The sequence below is a fragment of the Benincasa hispida genome, chromosome 8 (genome assembly GCF_027475165.1).
Source record: "Benincasa hispida cultivar pf3 chromosome 8, pf3_genome.v1.1, whole genome shotgun sequence".
NCBI lineage: Eukaryota > Viridiplantae > Streptophyta > Magnoliopsida > Cucurbitales > Cucurbitaceae > Benincasa > Benincasa hispida.
In genome coordinates, this window is record NC_143485.1 from 60,263,558 (window position 1) to 60,277,995 (window position 14,438).

Sequence of the window (14,438 nt, forward strand, 5' to 3'; positions counted from 1 at the left end):
AAGATTTTGTTAAGTGTTGAACAACACATAAAAAGATTTAACACATCAAGATAAATAAAACCCTAGAAGACTCAAGTTTTAGGCATATAGAAGCTTAATCAAAGCATGAGACAATCATATGTGAAAGAGTTACACTAAGAAACCTTAAAAGGATCTAGTAAATGCATACCTTAGGAATTGAGCATGATTGATCGCATGTGTTGAAGGGTTGGATGCATACATTGGATAATACTTGATGTCAACTCTAAAACAAGAGGGGAAAAAGTCATCTTGGAAGCAAGGCCCCAAGGAGTAAGCTTGATACTACTTGGATGCATAGGAGACTTTGAAGAAACCATGTTACGAGAGTAAAAACTAAGCTATTAACTCAAGTAAAGGAACCATGCTATGAGAGAGAGTTAAAAACCAAGAAAGAAAGAGATTGGGGAAAGATTGAATGCATGATAAAGGAAACCATGCGTCCAAAGAAGCCTATGTGGAGGAAACTAAGGCACCATGCATTGAATTGTGTTTTCTTAGGGAGCTAGGTCAAGTTGATAGTGTTGGGATGTGTGCCCTAAAACCTCGTAGTTTTGTGTTAGTTGAATGAATGATTGGTCAGTTTTATGTAACTTATACAATGCTCTATTAAAATAAGATCCATGGTTACCTGATGTAACTTAAACATGTATATGGAGACATACAGGTGGATCATGTTTAAGTGATAAGCTAAATGGTCTATAGTATATGGATATGATTGGGTGCCTTATCCTGGTAACAATACTGATACAACCCGCTTTGTAAATGTTACAATTGTTGTAATGTGTTACAAATGATTTGATCTTGATCATTCATGTGAAGACATGTGAGCGGGATATCCTATACAAAGAGTTTGTATAAGACTAGACCACAAAATTTTGAGTCTCTCTTTATAACGTCATTGCTAGAAGATACTTACATTTCATCAGGATGACCATAGATGACTTGACCTTAATCCTGAGTGAGTTGTACACTCCTTCCTATGAGGGCGATCCTTTTATTTGTATAAGTAAGGGTGGCTAGATTTGTCGACTTAATAAGCCTACAATTTTTTAGATTTGTCTGATTGCAGAGTTGGGAACACAGCTACACAAGAAAAAATTCACTTTCCCTATTGTTATGGTAAGTAGATAAATTGCTCCTTTAAGGGCTGATTCTGGAGCTTGAACAATGAGGCGCTTCACCCTTTTCTGGCTCAAGATGGGTTAAGTTATAGTTGGAATATAACATTGTCCATTAGAGGGATCAATGATATTTAAGGAGTTAGATGTAACTGCATAAGTAAAATGACAATTTTGACTAAGCTGTTCTTACGAGCAATTTGTGAAGATAAATGCAATGTTGATTGGTTATATCCAATGAACACTAAAAGATATCTATAGTGCAAAGATGCAGTTGTCGGTCTTCATTGGAGTGACCAACAGTTAATGAATGTTGATTAATTTGATAATCTATAGGTCCATAAGTGTTGGGGTTGATGCCCTAAATCTCGTAGGGTCCTGTAGTGTGTAAACACTTGTATGAACAAACATTATGTGATTTATAATATATGATATTTTTATTGTTTATGAAATATTTGATATTTTAGTTGCATTAATCACAAACAGATAAACTAAGATCCATGGTTATCGTTGTAACTTAAACATGTATGTGGAGACATACAAGTGGATCGTGCTTTAAGTGATAACTTAAATGGTCTGTAGTATATGGATAAGATTTGGTACCTTATCTTGGTGACACTATGAGTATGGCCCGCTTTGTAGGTGTTATAAATGTTGTAAAGTGCTACAAATAATCTGATACTGACCATTCATGTATTAAATATGCAAGCGGGGATATTCTATACAAAGCAGTTTGTATAAGATCGGACCACAAAATATTTAGTCTCGTTATATAACGTTGTTCATAAATGAGACTTTCATTTCACTAGGATGACCATAAGTAACATGACCTTAATCCTAAGTGAGTTGTGAATTCCTGCCTATGAGAGCGGTCTTTTTAATTTGCATGAGTGAGAGTGGCCAGATCGTCGACTCAACAAGCCTACCGTTTTGGGAATTCGTCTGATCAGAGAGCTAGAAACTCAGCTACACAAGATGGAATTTACTCATTTCCCGAAATAGGGGTAAGTAGATAAATTGCTCCCTTAAGGGCTGATTCCAGGTCTTGAATAATGTGCCACCATTAGTCATAGTGGGACTATGATCTATTGTTTATTAGAGGGATCAGTGGTATTTAAGGAGTTAGATGTGACTACATGGGCAAAATAATAATTTGGCCCAATTGTACTTACGAGTGATTTTTGAAAGATCATCATACTGTTGATTGGTTATATCCAATAGACATAGAAATATATCTGCAGCGCGAAGAGTGTAGTTATCGGTCTTTAGTAGAGTACCCGACAGTTAACGGATGGTGTATAATGTGATTAAAGAGTTTAGTCAGTTATTGACGTACTGTTGGAGCTTCAAGCTACATGTCCATAAAGTCCCCTTGGTAGCTCAATGGATTTAAGTTGAGAATCAGTTTTTGGGATTAATTTGAAATAAATTAATAAGAGGGAATTTGTTTGTATTGATATAATTAAATTAAATTAAATTATATATAATATAATTGATATAATATATTTAACACATTATTGTTTGATTGGAGGAACTCATATTTGGATATGATTCAAATATATTTTCTATGAATAAGATTCATAGTCATTAAATTTAATATAAATATGATTTATATTAAATGCCATAAAATAAAGAAAAATAACTATGATTGATACATTATATCTGATGCAATATTAAAACTATAAGTTATAAATATAATATTATAAGTTAGTTCTCATATTTATTTATATTTATTAATTATTTAATAATTAAATTCTTTTTCTCCATAACCACCTTTAGTGGGTAGTTATACGGTTTTATGCCAAATTGGGATAAAATAAAATTGTTTTAATTATTCCAGAACACAAGTGATATATGGAGTGATTATCAATTGAGTTTCTATACGATCACTTGAGAGCCTAAACGATCGAGTAGGAAGCCTATGTGATAGACTAGTTTTACTACACGAAAGTGTTGTTGCCTATACGATTGTCTTCCTTCTAAACTTCAATCTTCCCCTCTAACCAAAATAAGCCAGAGCCCACCACTCTTGGATTCTCACACTGAGAATACCAAGGTAATCTAGTGGTAGTGTTTGGTTAGTTCGAGGATTGAGTTGCTACTTGTTTGAGGGAGATCGAGTTGTTCGCTGTGTTCGTGAACGAGTTCGATCGAGGGATTATCTTGAAGAATGGTTTTTCAAAGGTATAATCTCTTATCCTTTGTTTTTATTTACAAAGCATGTTGTCACTCAATAGATGTATTTGGTCTGATACGTTGAGATGACACTTTAAAGAAGAGAAAGTTTAGTTTATAATGCATAATCTATTATGTATAACTGTAAATGTATGAGTTCCATCACAATGGGATTTGGACGATCCACTTTTGCTCAAAGGTCTTCTGTAATTAGAGTTCTTTGAATTGGTATCAGAGCCAAGTTGTGTTCTGATTTTCAAATTTTATTACTGGATTGAATTTCGTTTACAGTTTGGTGGGTTTTAAGTTTCTACAATGTGTTTAAGTGTTAAATGTTTGTAGATGTTGTTGATGAATAATTTCACGATAATTGTCTCTGTTTAATGCTTTCATTTACTTTTACAAAAGTTCATTTGTAAGGGCCCCTGCGTTTTTGGGCATAATAACTTACAATCGAGTATGTATTCTTTTGTGTTTTTTAGTCGTTCGTGAAGAATCTTTAGACGCAAAGAGTTGTTTTTCGCTTCGATGGAGAAGATGAAACGATTGTCACATCGTGTTGCTCTAGCTAGACGATCGTTTAGATTTGGCTATGCGTTTGTGTAGAAATGTTTTGCTTGATCGTGTAGCATTTGCTAAACGATCGCATAGCTAATGCTACAGGATCGAGTAAAGAGTTTACTCGATCGTGTTATGTTGGCTACATGATCACGTAGACGCTCGGGGTAAACGGTTGCATAGTATTTGATACTCGACGCAAGGTATGCATGCTAAACGATCGTGTAGGCCATCATGTTCATCGCATAGTCAGTAGCTACACGATCGTATGGACGATACTCGACGCTTGCTACTTGATCGTGTATACTATCATGCTCATCGCATAGTCGTTAGCTACACGATCGCATAGCATGCGTTACTCGAAGCACGTTGCACGATCACATGGATTTTTATGCTCATCGCATAGTCTTAAACCACGCGATCATCACTACACGATCGTTTATACTCGACGTGTATTACTCGACAATCAAAGGATTTGCTACACGATCAGGTGACGAGACTTTAAGGCGGGTGGTTCAAGACCCGGTTCACCTGTTCAAACCGGTTGACTCGAATCTTTTGTAATAGTTTAGCTTTTATTTCTGATTTTGAGACAAGTTATCCCGGTCCATCAACTTTTATTAAATGTCATGTGATATATGTTTATTTTATATGTCATAATATATGTCATATGGTTTTAAAACCCATCATAGGTTATGCATTTAATTCATGCATCATCTTTATATTATAAGTATTATAGTATAGTAGATTGCATGATTAAATTACTTAAAGCATGCTCATACATCATGTAATATAAGAGTTATAATATATGCATGCATTAAAGCATATCCATGCATCATTTATATTATAAGTGTTATAATATAAGGTTGTATGTTAGCATGGAATGTATGCTTAGTTCATTACTTGTTATATAAAAGTTATATAGATTAGTAATGAATGAACATTGCATGAAGCATGACACTTAGGTTGTTTATAAATGTTATAAATACCTTGTGAATGTCTAGCTTCACAATGTGGATGGTTTTAATTGTTTCATTCTTTATAAGAGTTATAATTAATGAAATTAGAATAAAAAATCAATAATAAAGAGTTGCATGTTCACCTTAGGCTTTAATCATTTTTAAAAGAGTTTTAAAATTTGATTGAGATAGACCTAAGATCACATTTCTAATAAGATTAGAAACCTAAGTTTAATCTTTTAATTCGGTTTAATTGGATTAAACTGACTAACAAAAGATTAAATATGTAATAAATGTATCTATAAGAGATCTTTTGGCTAAGGCTAGTTTTGTCTAGGCTGGGCTACTTAAGTCGATGGAAACATTGCACCCTACTTGGAAACCTACCTAGAAAGATGAATTAGATAGATTTATTACATGCAAGCAAATTTGATGACAATATGTTAAAGTGTTCAATAAGACTTGAATCAGACTTGTTTAATCATTAAAAGCAAGTATTGTTTTTTAGCAAATTAAACAAACTACTTAGTTAAAATCGATAGCCGGATTTTCTAAGTTAATGAATCCCTAGGTAGAACATTCAGGGGAGGTAATTGGGGTATATGATACTTCAATTTACCTTTACACGTTTCTCTCTAAAAAGTTCACACCGTGAGATCTATCATCGGCCTCGAGGCACCCTAGGAGTGTCCCCTTACGGATGACATTTGGGTAGGTCAATACCAAGGTAAATGGAGAGAATGTTTATAGTAAGTGGGAGCGGGACGTGTAACAACATACCCTTGGTCTCTCTCATTAGGTTGGATAAAGTATTAGTGCATCGGCTCGAGGCACTCTGGGAGTGTCTCCCTAAAGGATGGTTGTTTTGCACAACTCTTTATCTGATCTCCAGCAATGGATAGGGTTGCTTTAGTCTCTTGTCCTAATCGGATTTTTCCTAAGATTGGCTCATTAGGACGGGACTACCATTCACACATTTTTTCCTACTCTTACATAAATAAATTTAATTAAGGTTAGCACACCCAAACTTAAAATGCTTCTAACATTTTGAAACCAAAGTTACATGCTCCAATCACTTTCTTAATCCTTTGGCAAGTACTCTTCTAATATTTTCTCAAAGCTCAACAATTAGGAAAAAAACGAACATAAATTTCAAGATAGAAAACTAAAAACGAAAACATTATCAAACAATACCTTAACTTGATTCATTATTTGGCATCAACCCTTGCAACATGAATACGTCATCTTCTTATCTTAAACCACATCTCAAAGGGAAGACTATCCCTACAGACACACGCAGATCTTTTCAACGGTAAGAAGTAATCTACCCATACAAAATTGCTCCGAGTTAGGCACATTCAATTTTAGACCTTCGTGTATTTGGACGCCACATATGTATTTCTTCCCTTCTTCAATCCTACATCTCTAAAATTCACTACTAAAAGAATGATCCATTTTAGATTTGGCACAAAATTATATGCAAATGTGGGAAAGAGAACTAAAAAGAAAAAAAAAATTAGTCAAGGGGCCTCATTAGTTATTAATTGAAATTATGAAAATTTTAGACAATTTATCGTTTCCACTATTATTATTCAACAATATTCCGTGTTTCCCCTTAATCGCTTGCCCTAACGACTAGCATCCCCAATTCTGCTTTATCTCTTCGCATTCCTAGCCTCTGCCTCTGCCTCTGTCTCTGTCTCTTAATCCTTCATTAGCTGCGTCATGGCTCAGACGGCAAATCGATCCAAATTGCGGTGGGGAGAGCTAGATGATGACGACGGCGATCTGGATTTTCTTCTACTGCCTAAGAAGATTATCGGCCCAGACGAGAACGGCTTGAAGAAAATTATTGAATATCAGTTTAACGAAGATGGTAATAAGGTCAAGATCACGACCACCACGCGTACTCGCAAGCTCGCCCATGCTCGCCTCAGTAAACACGCCGTTGACCGCCGATCTTGGGCAATGTTCGGCGACGCTGTCCACGAAGACGTCGGCAGCCGCCTTACTATGGTTTCCACTGAGGAGATCCTCCTGGAACGCTCTCGTGCTCCTGGTTTGTTTTCGATAAATCTTGTTATTTTATTTATTGGTTGGTAGATTTTGGAATTGGTTTTATATGTTTTTTGTGGGAGAGCATCGAAAAATGTCCAACAACAATGTTGAAAAAATGGGTGCTTGATCATTGAAGCGTGTGAATGTATATTTGGTTTGCATTTGAAACAAGGAAAAGATAATCACTTTTCGATGTCGGGAGGATGGTAGCATAGAATTTGCAGAACTGTGCTTTTGGTTCCTACTTTTAGGAATTTACACAGGCTTGTGTTGTGTAGTTGAACTGAATAGTTCAAATAATCGTTTATTGTTTTCACCAGACAATTATCAAATAATATCCAGACAATTATCATTCTTTTTTTTTAAGAACTTTTCATTGATGAAATGAAAAGAGTTCAATGTTCAAAATACGAGGATTCAAGTGAAAAAACAAGGACTTTAAACAGTTCAAAACCAATACTAAACCAACATTATAACAAGGACTACTTAGAGAAAATAAATGCACTTCAATTCAAACAAATATCTTGAATAGAGAAATTAACATAGGGCTGAGAAAGAGAACACCATGGGATGCATTTAACTGCGCCGCTTCAAAACGCTCTACCCATTATGTTATCATTAATTTTTTTACTACATAGTGTTGAGAATTTGCCTTTGCTTTTGTCATAAGTATTGTGTGTATATCTGTACCCTTTTAACACCCTGGTCGCGTTAATCCTTTACAGGCTAAATTAGATGCCATTTTTTTCTGCCTTATTCCAATAAATTTTCTTCTGATGAACGAAAATGATTACAGGTAGCAAACCAGAAGAGCCAAAGGTGGCAGGAGACCCTCTAGCTCAACTTGGAAAAGGTGGTGCTGTTCTTATGGTGTGTCGTACTTGTGGCAAAAAGGGTGATCACTGGACCTCAAGGTGCCCTTACAAAGACTTGGCACCGCAAGGTGAGGGATTGGATAAGACTTCCGCACCAGAGGCTACAGCTGCTGCACCTGGTGCAACAAAGGGAACATATGTTCCTCCAGGTATGAGAGCAGGAGCAGACAGGAGTGGAACTGATATGAGACGTAGGAACGATGAGAACTCTGTTCGTGTCACCAACCTCTCGGAGGATACGAGAGAGCCTGACCTGCTTGAGCTTTTCCGACCTTTTGGTGTGGTTAGCCGAGTTTATGTTGCAGTTGATCAGAAGACTGGTATGAACAGAGGATTTGGTTTCGTGAACTTTGTGAACCGTGAGGATGCTCAAAGAGCAATCAACAAACTGAATGGATATGGTTATGATAATCTCATCCTTAGAGTTGAGTGGGCCACTCCAAGGGCTACTTAAATGCCTTATTTTTAGAAGCTTTACTTTTCAAGCTCCTGTGATTTGTTTACTCTTATAGCAGCAGCGCCCCCCGCCAACCCCCACCCCCACCACCAGAAAACACACACACACACATTTTGTTACGTCTTCTTGAGGTTCCTTGCGTTGAGAAAATGTTAAATTCAGGACTTCTTGTACTTGATAGTCAAATTTTTTACCTTTCGTTGGTTAATGTCAGAAGGAATGGTGTTTCTCAACATTTTCCCCAACATGATAGTCGTACAAAACTGCAAATAAGAAAATGCTATGTTTTACAGACTCTACAGTTCTGATATTTGCAGATTCGGCACTTTCAACCGACAAAAATGAAAAAAAAAAAAAAAAAAAGTGGAGAAGAAGAAGAAGAAGAAGAAAATTTTGATTTTAGGCGACATGAGTTTAAGATTAATTTTAGATGTCTGTCGGGGGAGGAGATATGATTTGAGTATTGAGTTGACTATTATTAACCACTTATTTATCTGGATGATTTTTCTTTGTTTTAGTTGGTGTGGTGGAGATTTTGCTCATTTCAATCTACTTTTGGTAATTTGGGTCAGCTTGAGAAGAATGAAGTGGTTGGTCAACTCGTACTTTTTATTAATTTTTCTTAACTTACAATTTTATGCAGTTGATTTGACAATTTTTGAAGTCAGGTCAAGTTGGGTTAATCATCATTCATCACTTAAAAAGATAATAGTACTTGTTCAACCATACATTAGCTTCCATTCTAAATCATTATTTAACAGTAATTTTGCTAAAGAGTGGAATTGGTATGGTTGACCGGGTGTTTATGTTACATCCCTTCGACGTTACTTCTTTTGCTTGAAAGGAGGTGTAAGGATGGCAAATACCACCTTTATTTGATACCTATTATTCATTTAACTTGCTCTGATTACTAGCCTCGTAGCTAAATGAATGCACAACAGTTCTTAGCTCAATTAGTCAATAATTTATCTAATACATCACATAATAATGTTTAGACAAGTTCCTCCCTAACCAAGATGACTTAACCCTAACATGGGCTTCACTATAGCATTTTAACCTTAGAATGTGGTAGACCTTGATCTCATGCGACATCTACTGGGGGAGAACATTTTGAAAAACATAAGCCGAGAAGTCCAGTGAGTGGCATTTTATTAATAAACTTTTATTTTAAACATTTTTGCACTACTACAAAATCTACATTATTTGACACTTGTAGTTTTTAGTTGACGTTTCTTTGGAATGACCTTTTAGAAAAAGAAAATGTCAAGTAAAAAGGTTAAAAAAGCGGAGATTGACGGAATGTTTCGGATATTTTCACGCGAACCATTACTTGATACGTTTTTCGTGTCAAGTAATATAAGGTCTTGCTTGACACCTTTTCGTGTCAAGTATAAGAAGCTCTTTCGTGATATATTTTTCATTCAAGCAAAATATAAAAAATCATATTTTTTTTAATCTTTATTTTTTGTTTCCCTCCCTCCCTCCCCCATTTTCATTTCCCTCTCAAATTTGGGTTCCTTCCTACCAAAGTTATCAAATAAAATAAAAAAAACAATTAACTTATTATTTTAAATAAGTATAAGGGTTAAATGTGTCCTACTAACAAAAAAGCTTCCCTTCCCTCATTTTCTCTCTCACAAACCCCCCCGAAACCCTCTCTTTGTAGCACCTCACTAGCCTCAGCCGACTTTCCCTCTTTCCACCGCCGACAGCCATACAGCCAACTTTTGTTCCCGCTAGATCGTAGCTGCACGCACGACGATGTTCACCGCCGCTCTAGTTTGCGCCACCTGCAGTTGTTCAAGCCGTCAGACGCCATTTGACAAATGATTGAGACTCAATCGCTCGTTTCGTGCCGCTCGCCCTACGCGTCAGCCAACAGAGTTCGTCAGCTCTGCAGATCCACTGTCGTTTTCACTGCTTGCGCTCAGTCGTCACCCAGTCGGCTGACCACCAGTTTTTTTCTTTTTTCTTTTTCCAGCTCTGTCAGTCCCGTCGTTTTGTGCCTCCAGTTGACTGAGCCATCGTTGAAATGGTGTTTAGCTCGTCCAACAGTCGTTGTTTGTTTGCCGATACCTTGGATTTGGGTAAAGATTTTTTTTTTTTTTTTTTTTTTTTTTTTTTTTTTTTTTTGTGGGTTCCTTGAAAATCTTTGTTACCCATCAGCTCTTAGCCTCATTTGGTTATATCCATTGTGATTTTGGTTTTTGATTGAAGGTTTAGAGCCTTTGGAGCCATTGTCCAGTAGCATTAAGGATCAATTTTTGACGTTTTTGGTAAATATTTAATATTATAAGTATTTTTCAAGGATGATTATATTGACTATTGAAGCATCGATTTTAGCAAATACTTCGGGTAAGTGTTTTGGATGTAATGGTATGAATTTATGATTTGGGCTATAATGCAGCAGCATCTGTAATGATTTGTTTGTTTGAATGTTTGATGATGAGATTGATTTTGAAGTGTTGAAAGGAGTTGAGTTGCTGTCCAATAGGTTTGAGATTGGTCTTGGCAAGGGTTTGGTAAGTTTGGAGGTTAGTATTAATAGTTCTTTGTTACCCATTAAAGTATTGGTCTAATAATTGAGTTATTTTCAATTTTTGATGTTCAATTAAAAGATTCCAAGGGATTGGAGCTACTATCCAGCAAAGTTAACTATGTTTGAACGTTTTGATAGGTATTAAGACCTTGAAACTCTTTTGGAATTGTTACATAGTTGCTGGAATTATTATTATTGAACTTTTCGTAGGTTGGATTACTTTGTTGTAGTTTTGAAGTGGCATTCGAATCAAGCCACACTTTGGGTAATTTATTTGGAGTTAATTGATTATTTTGGTGAATGAATTTTGAAGAATTTTTTTATTGCTTGTAGATTAGATTGGGCTTCCAATATTTTCTAATTTTTATTGTTTGTAAATAAGATAAGTTGTGAAAGTTGTGAAAGTTTGGGGAAAGATATCTGCATTCTTCTATTTTAAATTTTAGCATATGCTTGATTTGTTGATAATCTTCTTCCTCTTTATTATATTTTCTCAAATCTCTCTCATCTTCTTTTGTTTTGCAGTGAAAGGTAATTGTTCCTCTTGAGGCTGGATATGGTCAAAAGAGAATGAATGAAATCCTAGTAAGTCCCTAACTTTAAGTTGTAGATATTTTTTAAGTTTCAAGTATGATATTTTTCCATTGCATAAAATAAGCCAATCATGTACATTTTTTCTTGTGCATGACTTTTTGTCATTGTTGTATCTTTACACTTATTTCTATATTTTGAAATTTGATGTTATCGCCTTTTATTCTATTTTGCAGGTTGTCTTGCTTAAACATGGCTTGCCTGACCCTTAATTCTCGATCTTTAGACTTTAAAGTTCAATGTATAGATTAAATAATGTACTTTGTTGAGAGGTTACTCATTAAACAATTTATCACTTTTATGTTTGTTGAAAGTTTAGTTTTGTATACAAAAGCAATAATTGAGATTTTATTTTGTGCATGTACATGTGAAAGAGAAATATTGTTGTAATTTGTGAGGAGTATTCATATGAAAGGTCATAGTTGACATATGGAATTTTTAGTGAATATATTGAGTTGATAGATCTTAAATGTTTAATGTTTATTTAGTTGATGTAATTGTATTGTTTGAATACAAGGCAAAAATGAGAATATCAATTGGGGCATTTAATTTGGAAAAAAAAAAGGACATATACTCGACAAATAAAAAACGTCAAGAGTTATCATATATGATACGTAATCAATATCAAGAATCAATAAACTTGACATACCACCAATGTCAAGTGTGAAGGAACTCTAAATAGAGAATCAATGATTGGAAGCGGATCATTCCAAACTCCATTGAGACAAAATACAAACAATTACAGTCTAAAAGGACAGATTATGCATAACGATAAAATTACATCATGCTTCTTAAAGAAAAAACTAGGGATAGATTATGCCATACTTTTGAATAACCATTTCTTCAAGTATCCCTCTATCGTTCAGCAACGCGTCCAACAATACGATCTTGAACGCAACGATCAGAACTTGATATCAACGATCAACTAGATGATCCTCAACCCTCGAACAGAACAAGAACTCCTTCGTCTGGTCGATAAGGGGGAAAGCCCGGGATCTTGAGCCTACCCGAGCGAAAGCGGAGACTCCAGAGCGAAGGTTTTGTTTTGAAGATTCACAAGACAATAAGATTTCCGATTTCGTGCTCACCACCACAAAGGTTACCTCGGTATTCTCGGTGTGAGAATCCAGGAGCTGTGGGCTTTGTATGACTTTGGTTAGAGGAATGAAGGAGGTAAAATATCGAGTAGACGATCGAGTAAGTGGGAGAAGGAAGAAGCCTATCGTATAGACTTGATACTCGATCATATAGTAAGAAGCCTATCGTATAGACTTGCTACTCGATCATGTAGCAACGAGTAACCATCGTATAGTAAAATCGATACTTGATCGTTTAGGCTGTGAGACACTATCGTTTAGTAAAACTCTTTTACTCGATAGTTTTCTTTTTGTGAAACGATACAATAATCCATCATTATCTGATTTGGAAAACCATTTTTCTTTTTATCTCACAGTGACCATAAATTGCAAAATAACCTCCCACTCAAGTAGATTATTAAGAAAAAGAATAATTAATTATTACATAATTAATATATTATAAATAAATATAATAACTAACTTATTATGTTATATTTATAACCTATAGTTTTAATATTGCATCATATGCAACATATAAACCATAGTTCTTTTTCTATCTTATGGTATTTAATATAAATCATATTTATATTAATTCCTCCAATGATAATGTATCAAATACATTGTATCAATTATATCACATATAATTGAATTTTCTCTTGTTAATTTGAACACTTCAAACTAACCCAAAATATGATTCTCAATTTGAACCCATTAAGCTACCAAGGGGACCTTATGGACCTATAGCTTGAAGCTCCAACAGTACGTGAATAACTGACTAAACTCTTTAATCACGATATTCACCATCCGTTAACTGTTGGGCACTCCACTAAAGACTGACAGTTGCACTCTTCGCATTACAGATATATTTCTGTGTCCATATAACAAATCAACAGTGTGATGATCCTTCACAAATCACTCGTAATTATAGTTGGGCCAATTTACCGTTTTACCCCTATAGTTACATCTAACTCCTTAAGTGCCATTGATTCCTCTAATGAACAATAAGTCATAGTCCCACTATGACCAAGTCCTCTCGGGCCAGGAGAGGGTGTGGCCACTGTGTTCAAGACCCAGAATCAACCCTTAAGGGAGAAATGTATCTATTTACCCCTGCTCTGGGAAGGTATGAATTACATCTTGTGTAGCTGAGTTACCAACTCCCCAATCAGACGAGTCCCCAAAATGGTAAGCTTGTTGAGTTGGCATTCTGGCCACTCTCACTCATACAAATTAAAGGACTGCCCTCATGAGCAAGAGTTTCCAACTCACTCAGGATTAAGGTCATGTCACTTATGGTCATTCTAGTGATATGTAAGTCTAAATTATCAACAATGTTCTATAAGGAGACTAATCATTTCGTGATCCGGCCTTATACAAAATTTTTATATAGGATACCCCCGCTCTCATGTCTCCACATGAATGATCAGGATCAGACCATTTGTAACACTTTACAACATTTGTAACATCTACAAAGCGGGTCGTATCTGTAATGTCATCAGGATAACGTATCCCTCCTTTATCCATCTACTACGGACCATTTAGGTTATTACTTAAGGCATGATCCACTTGTATGTCTCCACATACATGCTTAAGTTACATAAAATAACCATGGATCTTAGTTTATTGGATTGAGTAAATGCTTATAAAATAATATTTATTTTATTAATAACAATATGTTTACAGAATGTTTACAAACTACGAGACTACCAGGAGATTTAGGACATCAATCCTAACAATCTCCCACTTGTCCTAAAGCCTTGGGAGACTAATGTACAATAGAAAACAGTACAAAATATAATAAACTAGGACATATTCTATACCCCAACAACATCTCCCACTTACCCTAGACAAGGTGCGGCATATTGAAGGAATGAAATATCATGCAACGGACTACAAAATCAATAAGCACTTAAACTACATTTAATTTAAGTTTTAAACATGTTGTTCATATGATATTCAAAAAAGATGGCTTGAAACACATATTACCTATGAAGATTCCTCCATGAATTCA

The 14,438-nt window shown here is 35.3% G+C and overlaps 1 protein-coding gene and 1 long non-coding RNA gene across 3 annotated transcripts; both read left to right on the forward strand.

Annotated features, from left to right (window-relative positions):
- Nucleotides 1–6,408: 6,408 nt before the first annotated feature.
- Nucleotides 6,409–8,454, forward strand: LOC120082525 (uncharacterized). The gene is made up of 2 exons (XM_039037727.2): nucleotides 6,409–6,890; nucleotides 7,686–8,454. Exons 1-2 carry the CDS (start codon nucleotides 6,557–6,559, stop codon nucleotides 8,216–8,218), a joined length of 867 nt encoding a protein of 288 aa, XP_038893655.1. The 5' UTR covers nucleotides 6,409–6,556; the 3' UTR covers nucleotides 8,219–8,454.
- Nucleotides 8,455–9,813: 1,359 nt separating this feature from the next.
- LOC120082627 (uncharacterized) lies at nucleotides 9,814–11,711 on the forward strand. Of its 2 annotated transcripts, none has more exons than XR_005483228.2 (6): nucleotides 9,814–10,104; nucleotides 10,203–10,308; nucleotides 10,439–10,755; nucleotides 10,840–10,898; nucleotides 11,286–11,345; nucleotides 11,528–11,711. It is a non-coding gene; the product is annotated as an uncharacterized LOC120082627 (long non-coding RNA). The 2 variants fall into 2 exon arrangements; XR_005483229.2 differs by having other exon boundaries at nucleotides 10,439–10,743.
- The last annotated feature ends 2,727 nt before the right edge of the window (nucleotides 11,712–14,438 follow it).

What these genes read in the sequence shown, in the direction of transcription:
- LOC120082525 (XM_039037727.2), top strand. Translation starts at nt 6,557, where the DNA reads ATGGCTCAGACGGCAAATCGATCCAAATTGCGGTGGGGAGAGCTAGAT. An exon ending in GGAACGCTCTCGTGCTCCTG is followed by an intron (nt 6,891 to 7,685) that starts GTTTGTTTTCGA and finishes AAATGATTACAG; the next exon opens with GTAGCAAACCAGAAGAGCCA.